At 51.6% G+C, this 19,502-nt stretch overlaps 9 protein-coding genes across 9 annotated transcripts; 5 read left to right on the forward strand and 4 right to left on the reverse strand.

The window, feature by feature from the left end:
* On the reverse strand, window positions 1-1,228 carry BO72DRAFT_479791 (60S ribosomal protein eL21; the record flags this gene model as incomplete). The annotated part of the gene is made up of 4 exons (XM_040947598.1): window positions 1-808; window positions 919-966; window positions 1,044-1,111; window positions 1,193-1,228. The coding sequence occupies 4 exons, from the start codon at window positions 1,226-1,228 to the stop codon at window positions 484-486; spliced, it is 477 nt and encodes a 158-aa protein (XP_040798000.1). The 3' UTR covers window positions 1-483.
* A 263-nt stretch (window positions 1,229-1,491) lies between these two features.
* Window positions 1,492-2,586, forward strand: BO72DRAFT_451100 (40S ribosomal protein uS4). The gene is made up of 6 exons (XM_040945408.1): window positions 1,492-1,514; window positions 1,582-1,619; window positions 1,702-1,720; window positions 1,797-1,895; window positions 1,977-2,210; window positions 2,267-2,586. The coding sequence occupies exons 1-6, from the start codon at window positions 1,501-1,503 to the stop codon at window positions 2,439-2,441; spliced, it is 579 nt and encodes a 192-aa protein (XP_040798001.1). The 5' UTR covers window positions 1,492-1,500; the 3' UTR covers window positions 2,442-2,586.
* BO72DRAFT_530524 (uncharacterized protein) lies at window positions 2,579-3,923 on the reverse strand. Its single transcript, XM_040950301.1, has 3 exons — window positions 3,541-3,923; window positions 3,237-3,456; window positions 2,579-3,140 (listed from the first exon to the last, which is right to left on the reverse strand). The coding sequence occupies exons 1-3, from the start codon at window positions 3,760-3,762 to the stop codon at window positions 2,719-2,721; spliced, it is 864 nt and encodes a 287-aa protein (XP_040798002.1). The 5' UTR covers window positions 3,763-3,923; the 3' UTR covers window positions 2,579-2,718.
* Window positions 3,924-4,047: 124 nt separating this feature from the next.
* BO72DRAFT_479794 (uncharacterized protein) lies at window positions 4,048-5,720 on the forward strand. The gene is made up of 2 exons (XM_040947599.1): window positions 4,048-4,409; window positions 4,484-5,720. Exons 1-2 carry the CDS (start codon window positions 4,276-4,278, stop codon window positions 5,634-5,636), a joined length of 1,287 nt encoding a protein of 428 aa, XP_040798003.1. The 5' UTR covers window positions 4,048-4,275; the 3' UTR covers window positions 5,637-5,720.
* On the reverse strand, window positions 5,689-6,255 carry BO72DRAFT_218793 (uncharacterized protein). The gene is made up of 2 exons (XM_040939748.1): window positions 5,957-6,255; window positions 5,689-5,787 (listed from the first exon to the last, which is right to left on the reverse strand). Exons 1-2 carry the CDS (start codon window positions 6,139-6,141, stop codon window positions 5,742-5,744), a joined length of 231 nt encoding a protein of 76 aa, XP_040798004.1. The 5' UTR covers window positions 6,142-6,255; the 3' UTR covers window positions 5,689-5,741.
* A 152-nt stretch (window positions 6,256-6,407) lies between these two features.
* On the forward strand, window positions 6,408-7,291 carry BO72DRAFT_436114 (uncharacterized protein; the record flags this gene model as incomplete). The annotated part of the gene is made up of 4 exons (XM_040943312.1): window positions 6,408-6,499; window positions 6,600-6,732; window positions 6,818-6,875; window positions 7,005-7,291. Exons 1-4 carry the CDS (start codon window positions 6,429-6,431, stop codon window positions 7,289-7,291), a joined length of 549 nt encoding a protein of 182 aa, XP_040798005.1. The 5' UTR covers window positions 6,408-6,428.
* Window positions 7,292-8,163: 872 nt separating this feature from the next.
* Window positions 8,164-9,505, forward strand: BO72DRAFT_218950 (vacuolar protein sorting-associated protein 62). Its single transcript, XM_040939749.1, has 5 exons — window positions 8,164-8,366; window positions 8,417-8,747; window positions 8,804-8,860; window positions 8,912-9,073; window positions 9,129-9,505. The coding sequence occupies exons 1-5, from the start codon at window positions 8,255-8,257 to the stop codon at window positions 9,487-9,489; spliced, it is 1,023 nt and encodes a 340-aa protein (XP_040798006.1). The 5' UTR covers window positions 8,164-8,254; the 3' UTR covers window positions 9,490-9,505.
* A 490-nt stretch (window positions 9,506-9,995) lies between these two features.
* Window positions 9,996-10,470, reverse strand: BO72DRAFT_451107 (uncharacterized protein). The gene has a single exon (XM_040945409.1). It carries the CDS (start codon window positions 10,427-10,429, stop codon window positions 10,205-10,207), a length of 225 nt encoding a protein of 74 aa, XP_040798007.1. The 5' UTR covers window positions 10,430-10,470; the 3' UTR covers window positions 9,996-10,204.
* Window positions 10,471-12,132: 1,662 nt separating this feature from the next.
* On the forward strand, window positions 12,133-18,208 carry anxc4 (annexin ANXC4; the record flags this gene model as incomplete). The annotated part of the gene is made up of 4 exons (XM_040947074.1): window positions 12,133-12,641; window positions 12,698-13,727; window positions 15,544-17,844; window positions 17,897-18,208. 4 exons carry the CDS (start codon window positions 12,133-12,135, stop codon window positions 18,206-18,208), a joined length of 4,152 nt encoding a protein of 1,383 aa, XP_040798008.1.
* Between the last annotated feature and the right edge of the window lie 1,294 nt (window positions 18,209-19,502).

The following is a 19,502-nucleotide window of genomic DNA, read 5'->3' on the forward strand; positions in this document are numbered from 1 at the left end:
ATATGGAGAGCGCACACGATTGGAGGAGCTTTGGATGAGGCGCTGGCCTTACAGGGCGTATCGGTACAACGACTGAGTATGCAGCGGTTCGGGTATCCCAGCATAAGATCGGGCGTTGGCAATCCGATGACATGACAAAGACGATATTGACCTCCAACAGAGCAGAACGTCGGAGATGAATTCGGGGGTGTGGAATTCGTCGGCTCTTGTCTTGTGATGGCGGGGCAACCGCCAGCGGTCCTTGTGAAGACGTGCGGAATAAATTCATGGCAGCTCGGCGATGGGCGCAGGTTGTGTTGGAGTGCTTTTGAACAAGGAAATGAAAATTTTGTTTTTTCTTTCATTCAGGGGAATCTATGCACAAGATCAAGGTGTGCTAGTACACCCGGGAACCCTGCTTCATCTCATCTTAATGCAAAGGTTAACCCCCAGATGCAAAACCCAGAAACACCAAGCAACCGCAAACGACCAGATATCATTCGTTTAAATGTGGGTGTCGTAGGGGATGGGGGTGATGGTCTCGGGGGCGGAACCCTCAACGGTGTGAGCCTCGCGGGGGCCGACGGGCTGGCGCTTAAGGTGGAGGTGGACACCCTGCTCCTTGGCCTGGCGCTTCTTCTCGGCGTTCAGCTTGACGCGCTTGATGAAGTCCTCGCGGGAACGGGAGTGCTTGACGTGCTCGATGCGGACGTTGATGCGCTTCTCCATGTAGCGGTTGCCGACGACCTTGTAGAGGAGGACACCGACGGAGGACTTGGTGACGTTGTAGACAACACCGGTCTTTCCGTTGTAGACCTTGTAGGGCATACTATTCCAAATCTCAGCAAAAACCATTCGATCACGTTGGCGGAGGCAACCAAGCCAAGTCGTTCTTTTCGGACTCGTCACGGCTGGATCGGGCGGAAAATTGGTACTGACCCCTTCTGAACGGCACCGTTAACCTTGACATCGACGATGTCGCCAACCCTATATCAAAACTATCAGATCCTGCAAATCACGTATATACCGGTGTTTTCGGCGGAGGGAAAAAAGATCGGGCGTACCGGTAGGTCTTCAGGTAGGTCGACAGGGCGATCTGACCCTTCTCCTTGAAGTTGCGGCTGAAGGCATACTGAACGATAATTTGTGGTCAGCGCGTGCGTCCCGACCAGCGAAAATTGGCGATGCAAAAATCCTGCAGATATCGACATACCCGAGTGCCGGCTCTCAAACCGTGCGAGTGACCCATTTCGGCGGTGTTGGTGGTGCTGGTGTTGAGAACTTGTCGACGTCGAAAAAGTGCCTCACTCTGCCGCCCGTCGCGATGGTGTAGACTTGTTCGGGTAGTTAGTGTGCCCGTTCTCCGCCGCCGAGGGCTAGCCCTCGCACTAATCCAGATGCGGCTCCACCTTCGCTCGCTTAGTCTCCATCTCCAAAACGCTTCTTCATCATCCTGAACGTCTACGATTCTCGTGAAGTTCGGTAGCACGACAACATCGCGACAACGCGCAATCAGCAGTCATGGCCCCCGTCCCGTGAGTATACGGTCTACGATGAGAACTCGAGATGTCGCATTTTCTAACTCGAATTGCTGCGATGTAGCCGCGTTTACTCCAAGACCTACAAGGTCCCTCGTCGTCGTAAGTAGCCTTATCAGTTTGGGATCGAAAAAAAGAAATCTCGATACATATGGAAGTTGGTCATGTGCTAATGTCGATATAGCTTTCGAGTCGGCCCGTCTGTTAGTACTCTCCGGCCACTGATCAGAAGCGTGCTTCTGTTTATGTCGTGTGTTCCTGTGTCTAATTATGCTATAGTGACTCGGAACTGAAGGTTGTCGGCGAGTACGGCCTGCGCAACAAGCGTGAGGTGTGGCGTGTCCAGCTCACCCTGTCCAAGATTCGTCGTGCTGCTCGGTATGCGACCCGCCACCCGATCATAATTTTCGAATGCGACCGCGCGATCCAACTTCGACCCAAGCGCTAACCATGACTTAGTGAGCTCCTCACCCTCGACGAGAAGGACCCCAAGCGTCTTTTCGAAGGTAACGCTTTGATTCGCCGTCTGGTCCGCATCGGTGTCCTCGATGAGTCCCGCATGAAGCTCGATTACGTCCTTGCCCTCCGTGTTGAGGACTTCTTGGAGCGTCGTCTTCAGACCTGCGTCTACAAGCTTGGCCTCGCCAAGTCCATCCACCACGCTCGTGTCCTGATCAAGCAGCGCCACATCCGGTATGCGACCATCACTTGATCCACTACCATGAATTTGCGCTAACCCTCATCATCAGTGTCGGCAAGCAGATCGTCAACGTTCCCTCCTTCATGGTCCGCCTCGACTCCCAGAAGCACATCGACTTCGCTCTCACCTCCCCCTACGGTGGTGGCCGCCCTGGCCGTGTCCAGCGCAAGAAGGCCGCTGCTGCTTCCGGCGGTGCCGGTGAGGAGGAGGAAGAGGAGGAGTAAACGATTTAAAACTGGAGTACGGACGGGTTTCGTTAGCGAAATTAAAACTGCGGGGTTCCTTTATGGCTGCAGTATCGCGTATCACGTTGTACGGTCTTGCAATACCATGAATGAACAAATAGCCTTCGGCTCACTTTCGATGCCCTATCTTCTTCTCTGCGTAGTTGCGCGTGTATTGCCAATTTCCTGAATTTTCAATCTGTAGATGGGACTCAGCACAAGACGCCGTTTACGCCCAAAAATCCGTAGTCATTACTCATCTCAAAACCAACATCTTTTACCCTTCCACCCCCGTCAGCCTCTTCAGCGTCTCTTCCGCGCTTCTATACCATCTTCCCATTTCTTCGAGTCCGTCGCTCTCTCCCTCTTCCTTCTTCCTCTGAATCTCCTGCGCTTGCGCTATGGCTTCTGTCTTCCGCCGTTCTAGAACACTTAATTCGCGCTCCACCGCCTCCGCCTCTCTAGTCTTGCGGGGCAAGGCATTTTGCACCGCGGCAAGTTGTCGATCAAGCGCCGCCAGTTCGGCCTCCCGTTCGGATAGCAGGCTCAGCGTGGCCGGCAGAGGTAGATTCTGAGACGATGATGCATTTGCGTTAGTGACTTGTTTAGCACGCAACTCTTCAATGGTTGATTCGAGATTCTCGATCGATTCCGGCAGCGTTGAAAGCTTAGTCAACTGTAATTGCACGTTTTTGTATCCTGCGCGTCCCGGCATACTATCGTGTTAGGCGTTTTCAACATTCCAAGGCAGACAGGCTTGCACAACACTTCACTTGGCCTGTTATGAGCACTCACGATTTGCCAAATCCCTACCCATCTTCTCCATCTCCTCAGTCATCGCCCGGACCTCTTCTTTCCTTGCGCGAAGTTCTGCCTTCACCTCGGCCAGTTGCGTCTCGAGTACGACGTTTTCATTGTGCCCAACGACCAAAGGAGGATCGCCGACGATCGCGCGCAGGAACTTCTCCTTTGTCACTTGCTCTACATAAGAGAAGCGTAGTTTCGAAAATAACTCCTTCAAAATTGACTCATCAGTATGCCACTCTCCTACGCTAACTTGCAGACTTTCGCTAAGGGAAAAAAATCGAAGGGTTCGCACTTTGTAGTGGCTGAGGTCTGCCTCCAATGAAGCAGGTGTTGGGTTATCTAGCGAAGAGACATCTGAGTTGCGCTTCGAAGGGGTAGTGGTCGGTTTCTCAGATGTCGGAGAAAATATCGGTTCGCTGATCCGTATGATATTCAGCTGCGTCTTCAAGTCGCCATTTTCCTGTTCCAGTTGCTGCAGTTGTTTTCGTACTTCTGCGGGGTTCGGATCGGACATGTCTTATCGTATGGTGATGGTGTAGATATTGGACAGGTACGAGGTAGGTGACAGGACTTTCTTTGAGCCTAGTGGCCATGAATTGGTGAAAGTGTGTAGCCGACCGAAGAGGATTTGACGATCTAGCGGCGGTTTTCTGATGCTGCTGCGCGTGTCGGCAGAACATGCGGAGGTAAACAGTGGATTTCCCATTCATGGTGGCCCTTTGTTGACCCACAATGCCTTATCGGGGCTGGGCGGTGAAGTCTTCGCCGCCGCAATGACCAGCCAGTATCGCCGCTCGTAGCTCCCTCCTGCAATCAATCGTATCTTGCATTTGTATTCACATCTGCAGGGTTATTGAATTCAGGTTGCTCCCAGTTAAGCTACTAATGAGCTGGTGGTGAATGCGACTTCGACGTTCCATTTATGTCTAAATACTATCCCCTCCACCTGCCCCGCTTCCGACGATAATGCAATTTCCCCAACTCATCAAATCTCCTGCATTCCCCACCGATAGCACCGTCTGATACCATGTCCTCCAATCCAGCGAAATCGCTCGGCGCGCTCGACGACGATGACTACGTTGCCCAAGTCCTTGCGCGCGAGGCGCGCGACAGCTCCCTCAAGTACTCCGCACAAGGCTTGGAAGCATATATGCCAAGAAGGTGAGCACCGTTGGTTGCGCGCATGCAGTTCTCTGGGGTTTAGGAGGGCAAGAGCTGACATACAAGCCCGCAAGACCTACAGGCGCTGCCCCAAAACCCAATACGAGGTTTCTCCGGCATATCATCAAGGAGACGGACAGTCATAATGCGGCGTTGAAACGGAAGGAGGAGCGAGAGGCGAGGGAGCGGATGCGGCAGTTGAGAAATCCAGCGTCCACTTCAACGCATGAGTCGAGCCGGGAGCATCGGCGGCGGCGCGATTATCCTTCAGACCACCGAGGCTCGCGGACGAAAGGCAGGGAAGAGCGCGAGGACAGGCACAGCTCCCGTCGGAGGAAACACGGAAGTCGTTCGAGGTCCACGGAACGTGATCACACGCGCAGCAGCGACCGGAGGAGGTACAAGGATGATGACACTAAAGTCAGCCGGCATGATCATTCCCGAAGAAGTCGTCGACATCGATCTTCTTCGCGGTCTAGGAGTCGATCCCCACGGATCGATCGAAACTCAAGCTCCAGAAGTGCTCGCAAAAGCTACTGTACGCGTGGTGAATCGCCGCCACGCTCCCGGTCTCGGTCCCACGAAAGGTCGGACAAGCGCACAACCACAGACAGGGAGAGGAGGATTCACCCTAAGGACTATGATCGTCATAGCTCCAGAGGCCATAGGGCGTCGCGCGAGGACCCACCACGTCGTCACCCATCAGCAACTGAAGGCAAGCCATCGGACAGCGAGTCGGATCCACTAGAGGATCTCGTTGGACCCCTACTACCGAAAAAGGATGGATCTGAGGAGCCGGCGCTGATTCGTTCGCGCGGTCGAGGTGCCTACAAACCCAATATGAGCAACATCGACGCCCATTTCGCACCCGATTATGACCCAGCCACAGACGTGCAGCTCGAAGAGGACGATCTACAGTCCAGTAACAAGAGCTCTCGCAGACACGTTCCTGGTCTCATGACCGGCGACGATGATTGGGATTATGCTTTGGAAGCTCTGCGTGACCGTGCTCGTTGGAAGCAGAAAGGCGAGGAGCGGCTCCGCGAAGCTGGGTTCAGCACGGATTTTGTGGAGCGTTGGAAAAGCAACACTACCTCCAAGCCTGAGAATGATACCGATGGTAGACTGGAAACTGTGAAATGGTCCAAGAAAGGTGAGGGTCGGGAATGGGACCGCGGTAAATACGTGGATGAAGATGGACACATTGATGTAAAGGCCTCCTGGTAGCCCCTGGGACTAATAGAGAATCGTCTTGGAATTAGCAAGGGGCCGTAGCATTACTCTTAACCTATATCATAAAGACTATTACACTGTCATGCAATGAATTTCGCATCACTGTGCACACAGGCGGTTCTGTGTGATAATTCTTCTCAGATAACTACTAAATTATCAGAGGCATAAAGGTCAGTTTACACTCGTAGTAAGAGGCTGGGAGGTAAATCTTGACGGAAATATAAATAAAGTGGCGCCCGCCCCTATCCACCCCGCATCGGCAGTACATAGATGTACACTATCAAAAGCTGTGGAGAGATAGGATTTAGCTTCACCGGTTGGCCTTGCGAAGAAGTACTACACATGCAATCCCATTGGTATCAGCTACAACCAGCTGAAAGAATATGATCGTCATGATGGCTTCCAAGTTGGCTGTCTCGAACACTTTGCGGATGCAGTGCCAAGACCCAAACCCGACCAGTTCCGCGCCGTTGGTCAGGAGTGCGGAATTGTTCGTCATGGCTTTGCAAAATCGGTCACTAATTGCCTCATCGCAACGATTTTAAGTGGTGGGACAATGGGCTCAAGTGATTGCTAATGGAGATTATGATTGGTAATGTAGATAGAAGCCTTGAGATGGTAGACTACCTTGTAAAGTCCTTAAAGAATAGACTTTTCGCACCATCTGATAAGTCAACTATTCTGTAACTTAGTGTCGCATTGAGGAACGGGCCGAATTAATACTCAAGCACAGTCAACCGAATCTTCAACAATAAATTACTTCAGTACTGTTCAATACCAGACAAGATGACGGATCAATATGCCTTCTCATACCCCTCTCCGCTCAAAGGGTACGAGAATCTGGAGCCGCTCTCGGAGTAAGTCCAGCCTAGCCTTCGCATATTCACGAAACAATACTCCGTACCTGGCCAAGCGATTCTACACAACACGAGTTACTGAGATACTGCGGCTTCAAAGTGAGCGAAACGAGGACGGAAAGTCCCTCAAGAATCCCCAACATGGCATCCTGAGCAAAGCATACGAGGAATTCCCGGATCCCCTCACGAAAGGCCAACGCGGAGGCTTCGACATACATATCTATCACTTTCAAGTGAGTTCACGCCCCCATGATGAGCCAGCCATAGTACACCCAATTGCATATTCTCCAGACCTAATCCAGGGGTATCTGTTTCTAGAATGACCCCGACCAAGTCACTTTCGCCAAGGCGCTCTGGGAAAGAATCCGACGTGAATGTGAGCTTGTTTTTCCCCTAGTCCAGCGTTCTGAATACCTCCGCACGTGGGCTTCCAAACGGCCACGCTGCGTACTATAGGGGTGCATGTGGGCTCTTGAATAATTGACATTGACCCATATGGATGCAGTCCCCGAACTCCGGATCTACACCTTCTTCGATCGTCCCGTAGGACCGCATCCCGTGGCCATGTTCGAGGTCAATCTATTCACCCCGGCGCAGTTTGGAGCCTTCGTGCCATGGCTGGTCATCAATCGAGGGCCGTTGAGTGCTTTAATCCATCCGAATACGGTGAAGACGGAGGAGCTGCGTAATCATACGCAGCGTGCTACGTGGTTGGGCGAGAGGATTCCGTTGGATCTGCGGACTCTCAAGTTGATCTCGGAGCAGGCGAAGAAGGAGGAATTGGGGAACTGAGGATGAGGCAGTAGTGATGGCGGGTCATTCTCTCGACCGTGACTCGACTTTGTGTGCATAGCATAGCATAGCCTGGGTGATTCGTATTGAAACTGTTTATGAATCCAAATGTTTGACGTTCTCAATGCCGCAGAAACCTGATTGGGTTGATTGATTGTCACCCGCATCAAACTACTTAATTGGGGGGGGGGGGGGGGAAAGTGTCGGTGCCAAGACTATTGGTCATCTGCATGGGGTTGTGTTTGTGAGGACAAGGAGGAGTGAATCGAAGATGGTGTCATTTCCCTGGACATCGAAGCTGGACATGCCAGGGTAAGGGGCCTTGCTACTGGCCATTATGAGTTTCACGGGGCCCCAAACCTCCTCACAAGCTGCAGGGTGTGACCTTGACGATCACCCAGTCATCGTGCAAATTCCGATTTGAACGACCAAATGTGCCCTAGGTCAAGCCCATTGGTCAATAGCAAAGCTCAGGTTCTGTCGAAACTGCATGATATGCTAGACTCTGGTTTCTCTGCAACCAGGGAGCCTGACCCAGTAGCTTGATGATTTGACGGTCTGAGGATGAAGCAAGGCCGACAGAACCCTGACTGTGAGCGCTTGACCTTGGAGCCGAAGACAAAAGCAGTGGTTTCGGACACCGAAATCATCGTTGTGTCGCATGTGAGGCTGGAAAAAAGGGTGCAGGACTCGATCCGCACACTGTAGGGCATCAGGAGGGTAAGGCTTTGCAACATGCATCTCCAGATGACACGGTATGGTATGCTTCTGCTGTTTCATAGCATACTCAACGTTAAATGACTTGAAGATCACATTGTCTTGCGGAGGTTGCGGAGGGCTGAGAAAGGAACTTTGTATTAGACTTGGAAGGCCCCTTAATCCTCGAGTTAGAATACTGCATCGAAGCAACAGCAGCAGCTTTTCGAAATCATATGTAGACTTTGTTTCTTCCAATATGTCAACATGTTGAAACTCCTCTACCAGCTAACTCTCCTAGCCACGGAGAGTGTCCTGTCTGTCGCCTCGACTACTTCCCTCACAGCAACTACGATCCCCGCATATGTGATAGAATACGGTGAGTGAACACCGCGAAGCGAGTGCATGTGATCTGATTGGTTCCCACAGCACCGCTTGTATGGCTACACAGCCAAGATGTATACAGGCCTTCCGACATCGGTCAACAGCTCATAAACACCATTCCCATGGTGAATTGGTCATCCATTCCAGAGTCACCGTCGCTCCTAACTCTAGATAACCTCGCGTACCTCAACGACGTGGGCAACACGAGCGTGTATCTCACGTCCAAGGAGGGGATCGATGCGGATCCTCACCCATCGTGGTTTTATGGGGTAGATCCCGATATCCACGGCGTGACCGAAGGTGCTGTATCATCTACCATCGTCGTTCGCGATCATGGTGATGGAACCTTGGATGCCTTCTACTTTTACTTCTTTGCGTGAGTGAGCAGACTAAGCAGAGGGGGGGGGGGTTCACGGCTAACGAGTCTTGTAGATATAACCAAGGCAACACGGTCTTGGGCATGCAATTCGGCAACCATGTCGGTGACTGGTAAGACCACCCCCCATAGCCATCATGGCTGCGAGGCTCACACTGCAATAGGGAGCACAACATGATTCGCTTCGAGAATGGAGTTCCCAGATCGCTCTGGTATAGCCAGCACGCTGGCGGACAGGCTTTCACTTATGAAGCCACAGAGAAGAAGGGAAAGCGGCCCATCGCCTATTCCGCAAATGGAACACATGCTGTGTATGCAATTGCTGGGTATGATGTCTCGATGTTTGTATTCGAGTCAGGAGCTTACCGTATTCTCCGACAGGTCTCATGATCATACCATCCCCAACTTCAACCTTCCCACGGGATTGATCGTCGATTACACCGATCGCGGGGTTTTGTGGGATCCGACCCTCAACTCATATGCATATAGTTACGATGCAACGAGCAAGAAGTTCCAGCCCTATGACTCCAAGTACCCGGTCAACTGGCTCGAATACAACGGTCAATGGGGAGACGATGCATTGCCGGGTGGACCGGAGCTTTTTGGACAGGCCAAATACACCGGGGGCCCCAACGGTCCCAAATTCAAACACATCGTCCGATCCGAAGTGTGTCCGAAAAGCCCGTGCATAGTTCTCCCGTTCCGAATCTGGAGTGACGGCGAGACCACGAGGAGGCAGTGAATCTCCCAGTATATAAGAGGACTTCTTATTATCAGCAATGCATCATGCGATTCCTAAATGATGACAACAGCAGAATCCAATGTTGGGGGAGAGAACGTGTGGGGCCTGCGGTGTGTCTTGCTCTGGATGCCGAGGGAGGGGAATTCTGGTGATCGGAATGGGGCCAGCAATATGAGGATTCATTCGAAAAAATATGCTGGCTAAAAGGCCCAGGGATCATAAATGTTAGCTTTCAATAATGAAAAACCTAAAATTCCAACAAGCTGAATTGATATCTGGGATGCAGCTGGGCCCCTTCCCAATGCTGCGCTCCCTCCGGTCGCGTTTAGTATCTCTGTGCTCCTTGGCCATGACTCAGGGGCTTGGTGAGGATTGCGTGAGTTCTTCTTAGCATGGTCAATGCAAAGACTGTTGGAACCGTCTGTTTCTCGATTGTGATATTCCCTCTGCCAATTAGAGCGAAAAGCAGACCAGGAAGTGAATCTACTGCTCTCATTAGTCAGGACCAGGCATCAAAGCAGCATCCGCAGTCTCTGCCCACGTAAGACACGGGCAACTCGGAACGGAAAGTGACCCCCACCCCGCACTAAGAAAAAAGGGGCCACTCGCTGTATGAGGCAGGTGCTGGCTGAACCGATAAGCCCCCAAGAATGGCCGAGGCTGGTTCAATTTTCCTGAGTCTGACCTTCTCCCACGACCTTGAAGAATCCGACAATTATGGACTGGGAGTCAGAGGGTGTTGAGGCAAATGCTCAGAAAATCCGGGGAAAGGGAAAGAGGAATGTCGCCCAGATGCAAGAGATAAACAACCTAACGAGGAATGACAGGACGGTACCCACGTGTACTGTACCTGGGGAGTTTTGACCACCGCCTGATCGTCAGTTGAACGTGCAGGACGGTCAATACGAGGGGTATCGGAGACGTATTGAACGGCAACCATATCTGCTCCAATTCGCGATTCGATCCGTCCTTCGCTGCATGAACGTTAATAAATTAATCTATCACTGTGCCTCAATCAATCAATTGTTGTGAGATGGATCAGCCAGCTTAGCGCGGCTTAAGCTGTTTCCCACAGCATTCCAATCGCAAAGGAATCACAGTCAATTGTAGGGCTTCATTCCGTATGAGCCTGGAGCTCTTACCCAGGTACGGGGATTGTACACTAATTTCCGGGTAATAGAAGCTAACCACGCGTACGGAAATTGTCGTCGTACAACATCAGCAACATCAGAGAAGAGACCCAGATTCGAGAGCCAGTAACTAACTTAGTTAGCTGTAATCAATCAAACGGCTCACCCCTCCAGCATCCATCCAATTCAAAGCTAAAACCCCAACAGTTTAGAGGCTAAACAATCTGTCCTAGCAAAGCAACCCAGTGCTCACTAACCCCAAATTGCACTAGACCAACTTACACTGCTGAGAGAGTCTGGAAGAGACCGAGCTTCGCTACCGCTTTGCCCCTGAATTTCCTCCGGCTCAAAAGCTTCTCAAGCTTCTCTCCGACTTTGTAGACGTGCAAAAGTACCTAGAGAAATGACGAAAAGAGATTTGGAATAAAAGAAAAAGAAATAACGTGGGAAGCAAACCGACACAAAATAATTGGTTTCCATTCTCACAAACAAGACAGACTTCAGGCAGGTCCGAAAGTCCAGTTGTCCTGGAGAAAGGCAAACGTGCTGCAAGTCTGCAGTTGCAGTGTGTCTGTCAGTCGAGCTTCTGTTTTGCGAAGCAGAAGGTTCAGTCGACATCAGCCCAGTCCGGATAAAGGCAGCATCGCCTTTGTCCAATCTCACTGGCCGATCATCATCTATCCTCCAGCTCCATCCAACCTTTGCGCCGCTCTTCTCGGTCTCGGGCTCAATCCTTCATATCCTTTTGTGTCCCCTTTTCCTTCTTCTCATATTGATCCCGTTTCAGTTGTATGCGCCGCTTTAGTCGGGCGCTGTTGAGCAGGCATCGCTTTCAAAGATTCCCTGGTCGGATCGAACTGCAGTGCTGACGTATTGCTTGCTGGCCTTCGTTTTCATATTGCTTGCTGTACAGTACATTCGCGGTAGCAAGGTCTTTCAATTGGACGATCCACCTGCTGAGCTTGTGCAAGTCGATTGGAATAAACACCTGGTCGCTCGACTTTTCGTCTCATCTCGGGTCAAGCGATTGCGCAGACATCCGATAATTGTGTCTGGCCTCTCTGCTCTCTTCTTCTGGTCCGTTTGTCCGTCGTTTGGTCAAGAGGAATTAGTGCAAGCGAGATTAGAAGAACAGCGAAGCCACCCGAGCAGATCAGGTACGTTAATCATCTCGCAATCCGGGGACAGGCAATCCGTTGAGAACAATGAGTCTTCCGGTCAGGGGGTGCGGCGCATATTATACCGTGCCAAAACCACCTCTTTAAGAATTCATCGACTGACTGCAATTCACCACCCCTCTAGCTGAATTTACCCATTGGATCCTTCGGGGTTCCAGTCTAGATTGAGCCGAGAGCAATTTCGGGATTGCTAAAGTGAATGAATTATTCCTGACTATATCTGAGACACGCATCATTCCCAGTGACCCCACTTCTGTTTGGCCATTTGCCCCCCCATTCGTGTTACAGCCAGTCAAGTGATAAGAGAAAGCAGAGGTGACCCAGAATAAAACCCAATGGCAAGCACATCAACAACACCCCGGACTCCGGTTCGGACTGACCCTTCCGCTGTCGCCGCAGAGACAAAGGATCAACGCAGAGCGTCATCTTTAAGCTTCCTTCGTCGCTCCAAATCAATTGAACTCTTGGGTGAGAGGAGACCATCTGCAAGCAAAAGTGGCAAGAATATACCGACGGAAGCGGAATCTCACCATCAACGCGCATCAATGCTATACCACCAACCTCCCCGTCTTCCAAGCTTGTCTCCGGCTCCAGTCCTGGACACTTTTGGTGGCGAGTCACCACGAGAAACCACTGCAGCGCCTCCCACCCAGTCTCCCGTGCCCCGTCCGCAGAGTGTGTCCCGCAGTACGATGAGTACGCCAGTGAAGCCAGAGAGCAGCGATCCATACGCGCGCGCGGAAAGCATGGCAAACCGTGGACGTTATAGCTATGTAAGCAGCGCTGCTAGTTCCGTCAACAACCCGCGCCGTCTACGTCGTCGCAAAGATCCTACTCCATACAAGTAAGCTGTCATCAATCCGGGGACATCTCTCGATACAATATACTGACCTGCGTCAGTGTTCTTGTTGTTGGCGCAGGTAACTCGGGCAAGACATCGTTCCTCAAGTTTCTCAGAAAGTCTCTGGAGCTGCCCAGCAAGCATTCAAATCGTCAGCCGAGTGGCCTGGAAGATCAAGAGGGTCTGTCTACAACAGGCGAAGGCTACACTTCCTCCTATCTTGAGACTGAAATCGACGGTGAGCGGGTAGGCCTTACTTTCTGGGACTCACCGGGCTTGGAGAAGAACATTGTCGATATCCAACTACGTGGTGTAACAGGCTTCTTGGAGAGCAAGTTCGAGGAAACCCTGAGGGAGGAAACGAAGGTCATTCGCTCTCCCAACGCCCGAGACACGCACATACACTGCACTTTCCTGATTCTCGATCCCGTACGCTTGGATCAGAACATCGCGGCCGCTGAAAGAGCAGCGCAAGGGACTCCAAGATCAACCGACTCAACCATAATTGGCATCCTAGATGAAAGACTGGATGTGCAAGTCCTACGAACCATGGTGGGAAAGACCACTGTCGTCCCAGTAATCAGCAAAGCCGACACAATCACTGCCGGGCACATGGCATACTTGAGGAAAGCAGTCTGGGAAAGTCTCAAAAAGGTCAACATCGATCCCTTGGAAATATTGACTCTGGAAGATCAGGAAGAATATACTTCTTCAGAAAGCGGTGACGAGGAGGAGTCTGGCGATGATGAGGGGATCTCTAGATCTTCCGCCCCATCCGAACCCAGCCAGAACGCTCCCGAGCCCCAAACCGTGCCTCAGCTACTTCCCTTCACCACTTTGTCTCCCGATCCATACTCGCTGAAGTCTGGGGATGAGCCCATTGGCCGCAAATTCGCGTGGGGTTTTGCCGACCCATACAATCCAGAGCACTGCGATTTCCTCAAATTGAAGGAGGCTGTCTTCAATGACTGGCGGATCGAGCTTCGGGAAGCGAGTCGTGTGGTCTGGTATGAGAGATGGAGAACCAGCCGCCTCAACCGTCATGTCGCCACGTCTCCTGCTCCTTCCAAAGACCTTGCCCAGAAGAAGGTATACGGCGGGAAGACTGGGCCTGATCTCCATCGATTTGAGTGATCCCCTGCACTCTCGACAGCCGTTTAATATGGCTTGCATTATGCTCAATTGTCTGAGATTTATCTACCACCATCTTCTCATATTTGCTTGTTGCAGCCACAGCATTGGTTATTAGCAACCCGATCTTGCGAACTGTTTTTACCTGTTGATGATACGAAGAGAGACCGCCAGCCTCTCGACAGCCGAAACTGCTGATGAGAAATGGTCTCTTGCGTACACTATTCAACGTTCGATACTCTCCTTAAACACCTCTACCCTTTGATGTGATATCAACCCCATGTTTTAATGTACCAGCGCTACTGCGGCACTTTCGACTAAGCACCTGACTGCTTGGTCATCTATGCTGATTTTGTTACCCATTGCGTCCACAAGTCATACCCAATTCCATTCCTTCGTTGTACTTCTGATGATCTTCTGGTCCCTTTATGTTGACTCTGTCTTGCCAAACTACTTCTATGACTCGTGGCTTTGCTAAAGCTTCAGCATGTCTGTATCATGCCTGTTACTGCGATGGTTCGACGCTGTTATAGCGGGTAATGCATGCCAGACTCCGTGCGTGAAATTGGTTTATTCATTCCGGTAATAAGGCTGTGTGTATCGAGTAGATATTTCGGTGTTCAAGTATAGTCTGCTAGCTTAGTGTTGATGTCGTTTCTGTTCGGTCGGAGATAACGTTACCACCACTCACTACATGAATATGGACTGGGTGCATGCACTTATTACTGTAAAAGGAACACCGCTCTTTTTTGCTTTGAAGAGAACCAACCACCTCCGACTAGTAGAAGTGGATTAGGCTAGCCTAGTTCACTTGACGAGGAGTAAATGACCAATGATGGGAATGAGACCCTCTAATGAATCAATGATACGAAGCGCTAGTCCCGGCAGACGCTTGAATGGATTGAGGGAGGGGCCTTCGGAGGGGGCCCAGGCGGGTGGATTCCGGACCCCAAGCTCCCTTATGAACATGAGATGATGATTAGACTGCCGCCGCCCAGGGTGGACCAGCAATGGGCGTGCCCAGTGGATAGGTGGTTTTCAAGGCTGCAGAAGACGGTGTGCGGCTCCAATGGGTTCGCAGGCCCTCGATTGGATGGCGACACTTCTCAGTCTTCAGATAGTTTAGTACACTCCGTAGCGAGAGTCCTAGACTACAGTTGCACTGTCGCATGGTTGTTAACGGCGCGAAAAGACAGCAGCAAATATGCCCTGGTTACACTTTTGTGTGCAGTGTTTGTGTGTGCGTGCAGAAAGGGCAGACAAGGCGGTGGTGCGCGCAGCCCCGCGGGCGAATACTAACTCCCCTCCTCCTCATGCGGACGCGATTGACTTCAGCTGCTGTTGCTCAGCTGAACTCCCAGAACTCTTGATGATCACTCGCTGCAATTTACGCAGCCTTGTCACTCCAATTACTAGAGACTAGAGACTGGAGAGAAACACTGCCACCTAGTCTTAACTTACTTCCATTTACCTAATCTCTCTTCTGAGTCTGCTCCCCTTTTGACTCTCCGATCTGCGTACCCCGTTCCTGTCATCATATCCTATCCCGCCCTTCCCAGTCGTTATTTCCTCTGTGCTCCACACAACCTTGAAGGCGATCGCACTCTTGAGACTCCGCCTATCTACTGGTACTTCGCTTGGTCGCATTTTCACCTGCTTTTTTGACCTTCTACTCTGTACTTTACGCTCAGCCTCGGTGGGACTCTTGCTCGCAAGCTCTGACCTCTGATTATCGTCGCACCGGTTTCTAGCTTCCTCATCCATGTCACTCCAGGTGGGCGACCCACGGTCGCGAGGCCGTTCCAAGTCCCCAGGCGGCCGTATCCGCGATCGTTCCAAATCTCGCGACAGTCGGCAGCCTCCAACCCTTGACCGCACTTATTTGTCTTCCGCTCCGGCGGACGGGAAGTTGAGGACCAGATCCAGGAGCAGAGGTGCTGCGCCAGGTGACTTTATCCGGTCTAATCATCGTTATGGCCCCTCTGATAGCCGGGATCCTTACTTAGGAATCGAGCACGGTCGAGACTACTACTACCAATCTGATTCGGGCGAAAGCAAAGGTGCAAAGCGCGACAGTAGATACTCTTCTTCCGCTCATCGCCGCGATGCGCGCTACGAGAGCTACTCGGAGAACTCGTACTCGGACTCGGAGGATGATGCGCTTGCCTACGGTGACCTCCCCGATGATGACCTGGAGCGAAGTTATTACGGATATAAGGGTACCGGCCGCGCTGCGTCACCGCGTCATGGGGGCGCTATGATGTCCGGTGCACTCAATCCGGGTGCACCCCCGGCTGGGGCGTCATCTCGCTCTGGGGATGGCATCAAGGAGCGGGTTCCTGGTAGTCATCCTAGCTATGCCAGACCCGACCCTTTCAAATATGCTGCGCAATCTCAGCATCCTCACGCTCAACCTTCACATTACGGTGACCCTCTTGCTTCATCTACCGTACCATCTACATGGGCACCGATACCTGAGTGTGAGCGACCGGGGTTTGTACCTCCATTGCCTCAGAGGCCTAATCAAGCAATGCCTGGTGCATACCCAGCCGGCTCTACTCAGCCTGAGATGCCTGCCGCAACCACTGCAGCCCCAATGCCTACATACAGATATGTCGATCCAAGTTCGACACAGAACCCTTATGCGCCGCAGAATGGTCGCCCGCTGTCGGTGTCTGCTGCCAATACATACGCAGCTGGAGTGGGCTCTTCAGCCCACCAACGCTCCGCATCGAGCGATGCGGCAATCAAGCCTTCATATGCTGCCCCAACCCCGTTTCAGTATGCACAAGTTGATCCCAACGTGAAATACTCGACCAAAAGTGCCGCGCAAAATGCTACCAAGCCGGTCACGTATTCCGCGGCGCCTCAATACTCGAAGAGCGGCGGCGCACAGGCCAATGACTCGCCTTATAGTGGAGTCAAATACACGGCTGCTCCTCAACTTCCTAAAACTCCGACCAGTCGTCAGGAAAGCGGTCCGCAGTACGTGGAAATTGCACCTGGAAACCGGAATGCTGGCCGACCTCACAGTCACTCCGTATCGTCGGCCCATAATCTCACAGTTGCTGGCCCTGACCCGACTCAACGACCGGCCAGCCCGCTCCAAGAGCCGTACAAAGGGACCTATCAAAGTATATCGCCGATGCCATCACCTATTGTCATTTCGTCACGGTACGATGATGACATCTCAGACCTAGAGCTAGTGGGCACTAGTTCAGACGAGGGAAAGAGGGAACACAGACGCAAGAAGAGTAAGGACGAGAGGGAGTTGAAACCCGATCGTGTGAGACGGGAGAGTAGCCGAGTACGGCACGAACGACATGGGTCCACCGGTCCTGACGCTCTCGTCATGATAACCCCCAGCAGCAGTCGAAAACGAGTTACCTTCTACGATGCAGGTCCTGATGCTCTAGCCTTGCAACAGGCTCTATCGCACACGCGACATGTCGACAATAAGACCCTGATTAAAGTGCTGCCACACTTGACAAGCGATGAAATCCTGGATCTGCGCAAAGAGTACAAAAAGCACGTCAAAGTCCACGGAAAGGGAGTGAACCTGGCGAAGCACGTCCGACTGAATCTGGGCAACAGCGCTTTTGGCAAAGTATGCTATGCTACGGCTTTGGGACGTTGGGAGTCCGAGGCCTATTGGGCAAATTGCTACTACCAGTCAAGTACATCTCGGCGTGAACTCCTGATTGAGTCTCTCTTCGGTCGGACAAATGGCGAAATCAGTGAGATCAAAGAATGCTTTCGGGATTCACGGTACTCGGATAGCCTGGAAAAGTGTATGAAAGCCGAACTGAAGGCAGATAAGTTCCGTTTGGCAGTCCTACTTGCTCTCGAAGAGACTCGACAGAACGAACGAGATCCACTTGATCCAGAACTTATTGAGCGAGATGTGCACGAGTTACATCGCGCTCTGATTTCGCGCCATGGAGGTGAGACGGCGATGATCTATATCATCGTCCGGCGAAGCGATCCTCATCTTCGAGAAGTGCTACGCGCTTACGAGAAGGTCTACCAGCGCAACTTCGCTCGGGCCATGATGGAAAAGTCGCAAAATCTCGTGGTAGGTTCACTATGCCGCAGTTCAAGTTTCATTTCGCTAATTCATCTCACAGGGCGAGACACTTGCACATATATTGAACGGAGCAATCAATCGACCCATGCGTGATGCTCTCCTTCTGCACCAAGCGCTACGCGAATCACGCACGGGTAAGGAGCGGTCCGAGCTCCTGATCTCACGACTGGTCCGGCTTCACTGGGAGCCACGACACTTGGAAAAGGTCAAGAACGAGTTCCGGCAGCGGTACCGCGAGCGGCTGGAAGACGCTATTGCCGAGGAAGTATTGACAAGTAGCGGAGGTAGCGAATGGGGAGAATTCTGTATCGAGCTAGCTCGCAGCTCCAAGACTCTTGTTGGCCGCGGTTGAAAATCTGGCGTTCTGGGGAAGGTTGCACTTTTGATTTTTCTTATTTCTTCCCGAAAGGAACAGTATATACTATTCCCTTGCTTCCAGCGCGTGACGAGTGATGATTATGATGATGATAATGGTATCGATATCATTAATGTAACATGTCAAGGCGATGTTCTTTACTTATGGATACCTGGACTGGCTGATCCGTCTGTCCCCTACCCTCTCAGCAAAACCGGAGCATACTGTGCTCTCTGGCGGCAACAGCAGACACGGACATATCGACATGTTCTCTCGGAGCACGAGGGGGATATTTCTGATATTTCTGCCTGGTGGATATAGACATGCGGTGGTAGTAATGACTTATCATGATGAAACCACGATCTTCTCTGTTTGATCACACATAATGTCTACACTAACCTAAATTTCAGTGACACGTACCTTTTGGAGACATTTCAGATATAAATAAGATATGAATGCTCGAATTCCGTGAGTCTTTCAAGATAATTATGACCGAGACGGACTCTCAACTGCCTCTGGGGTTGGAGGAGGTAGTCACCGGTCATGCATCAAGTATATCACAAGACAGACGAGACGTGAAGTTGCCGCAATATTAGGCTGAACGGAACTTCTCCGAAAGGAAAGATTTGGAAGGTGGAGAAATGGTGGAAGAAATCTGGGGCAAGGAAGAGTCTAATTTGCTCAAAGTTGAGGAAGGATGAAAAGGAACTGGAAGAGTCTTGAGTTCAACTCAACCCAACCGAACTCTGCCGCTATCCGAGTCAAGCTGAGTTGAACTAATCCATCCTTTCCTTCCCCGTTCCTCGTCTTCCGCCTATGTCCGACCATGCAGCCATCCTGGTGTTTGACAGGGTCACACTGCATCCTCCCCTGGATCTCATCTCCCTGTTCCACTTAGTGCAGCCTTCCCCTCGGTTCCTGGACGCAGGGGGAATCCACTAAAAAAAGTTGGATGAGGGGAAAACCCCCCCGGGCCCCCCCCGAACTACTACTCTATTTCATTCCTCCACATGATGCCATCACCACCTTTGGTCACAATGCCCACTGAACCGTTAAACTTTGAACTATTAGAGAGCGACTTTGGCGCATGCTGCATTATCAATGATCGGACTGACGGACGAGAGAGTCAGTCTAGCTTCGATATGCTAGCCATGCACTGAAAGTCACGGGCATCGCACTTTCTTGCGGGGGTAATTTTACCTGCAGAGAACCGACCCTTCAGATTTACTAAACTATTGAATGCTAGTCATGTATGAACCATGTCACTTCCTGCCGTTTTCAAATTGTCGTC

Source organism: Aspergillus fijiensis, assembly GCF_003184825.1.
Source record: "Aspergillus fijiensis CBS 313.89 unplaced genomic scaffold BO72scaffold_53, whole genome shotgun sequence".
NCBI lineage: Eukaryota > Fungi > Ascomycota > Eurotiomycetes > Eurotiales > Aspergillaceae > Aspergillus > Aspergillus fijiensis.

Excerpts from the sequence above, each read along its gene's own strand:
- BO72DRAFT_451100 (XM_040945408.1), top strand. Across the intron at positions 1,896-1,976 it reads AAGATTCGTCGTGCTGCTCG|TGAGCTCCTCACCCTCGACG; the intron begins GTATGCGACCCG and ends ACCATGACTTAG. Across the intron at positions 2,211-2,266 it reads ATCAAGCAGCGCCACATCCG|TGTCGGCAAGCAGATCGTCA; the intron begins GTATGCGACCAT and ends CCTCATCATCAG.
- BO72DRAFT_530524 (XM_040950301.1), bottom strand. The coding sequence starts at position 3,762 with ATGTCCGATCCGAACCCCGCAGAAGTACGAAAACAACTGCAGCAACTG. Across the intron at positions 3,457-3,540 it reads CAGACCTCAGCCACTACAAA|GAGTTATTTTCGAAACTACG; the intron begins GTGCGAACCCTT and ends TCAATTTTGAAG. Across the intron at positions 3,141-3,236 it reads GGGTAGGGATTTGGCAAATC|GATACAAAAACGTGCAATTA; the intron begins GTGAGTGCTCAT and ends CGGGACGCGCAG.
- BO72DRAFT_479794 (XM_040947599.1), top strand. The coding sequence starts at position 4,276 with ATGTCCTCCAATCCAGCGAAATCGCTCGGCGCGCTCGACGACGATGAC. Across the intron at positions 4,410-4,483 it reads GAAGCATATATGCCAAGAAG|ACCTACAGGCGCTGCCCCAA; the intron begins GTGAGCACCGTT and ends CAAGCCCGCAAG.
- BO72DRAFT_218793 (XM_040939748.1), bottom strand. The coding sequence starts at position 6,141 with ATGACGAACAATTCCGCACTCCTGACCAACGGCGCGGAACTGGTCGGG. Across the intron at positions 5,788-5,956 it reads CTTCTTCGCAAGGCCAACCG|TTATCTGAGAAGAATTATCA; the intron begins GTGAAGCTAAAT and ends ATAATTTAGTAG.
- BO72DRAFT_218950 (XM_040939749.1), top strand. The coding sequence starts at position 8,255 with ATGTTGAAACTCCTCTACCAGCTAACTCTCCTAGCCACGGAGAGTGTC. Across the intron at positions 8,367-8,416 it reads CGCATATGTGATAGAATACG|CACCGCTTGTATGGCTACAC; the intron begins GTGAGTGAACAC and ends TGGTTCCCACAG. Across the intron at positions 9,074-9,128 it reads GCTGTGTATGCAATTGCTGG|GTCTCATGATCATACCATCC; the intron begins GTATGATGTCTC and ends ATTCTCCGACAG.
- BO72DRAFT_451107 (XM_040945409.1), bottom strand. The coding sequence starts at position 10,429 with ATGGTTGCCGTTCAATACGTCTCCGATACCCCTCGTATTGACCGTCCT.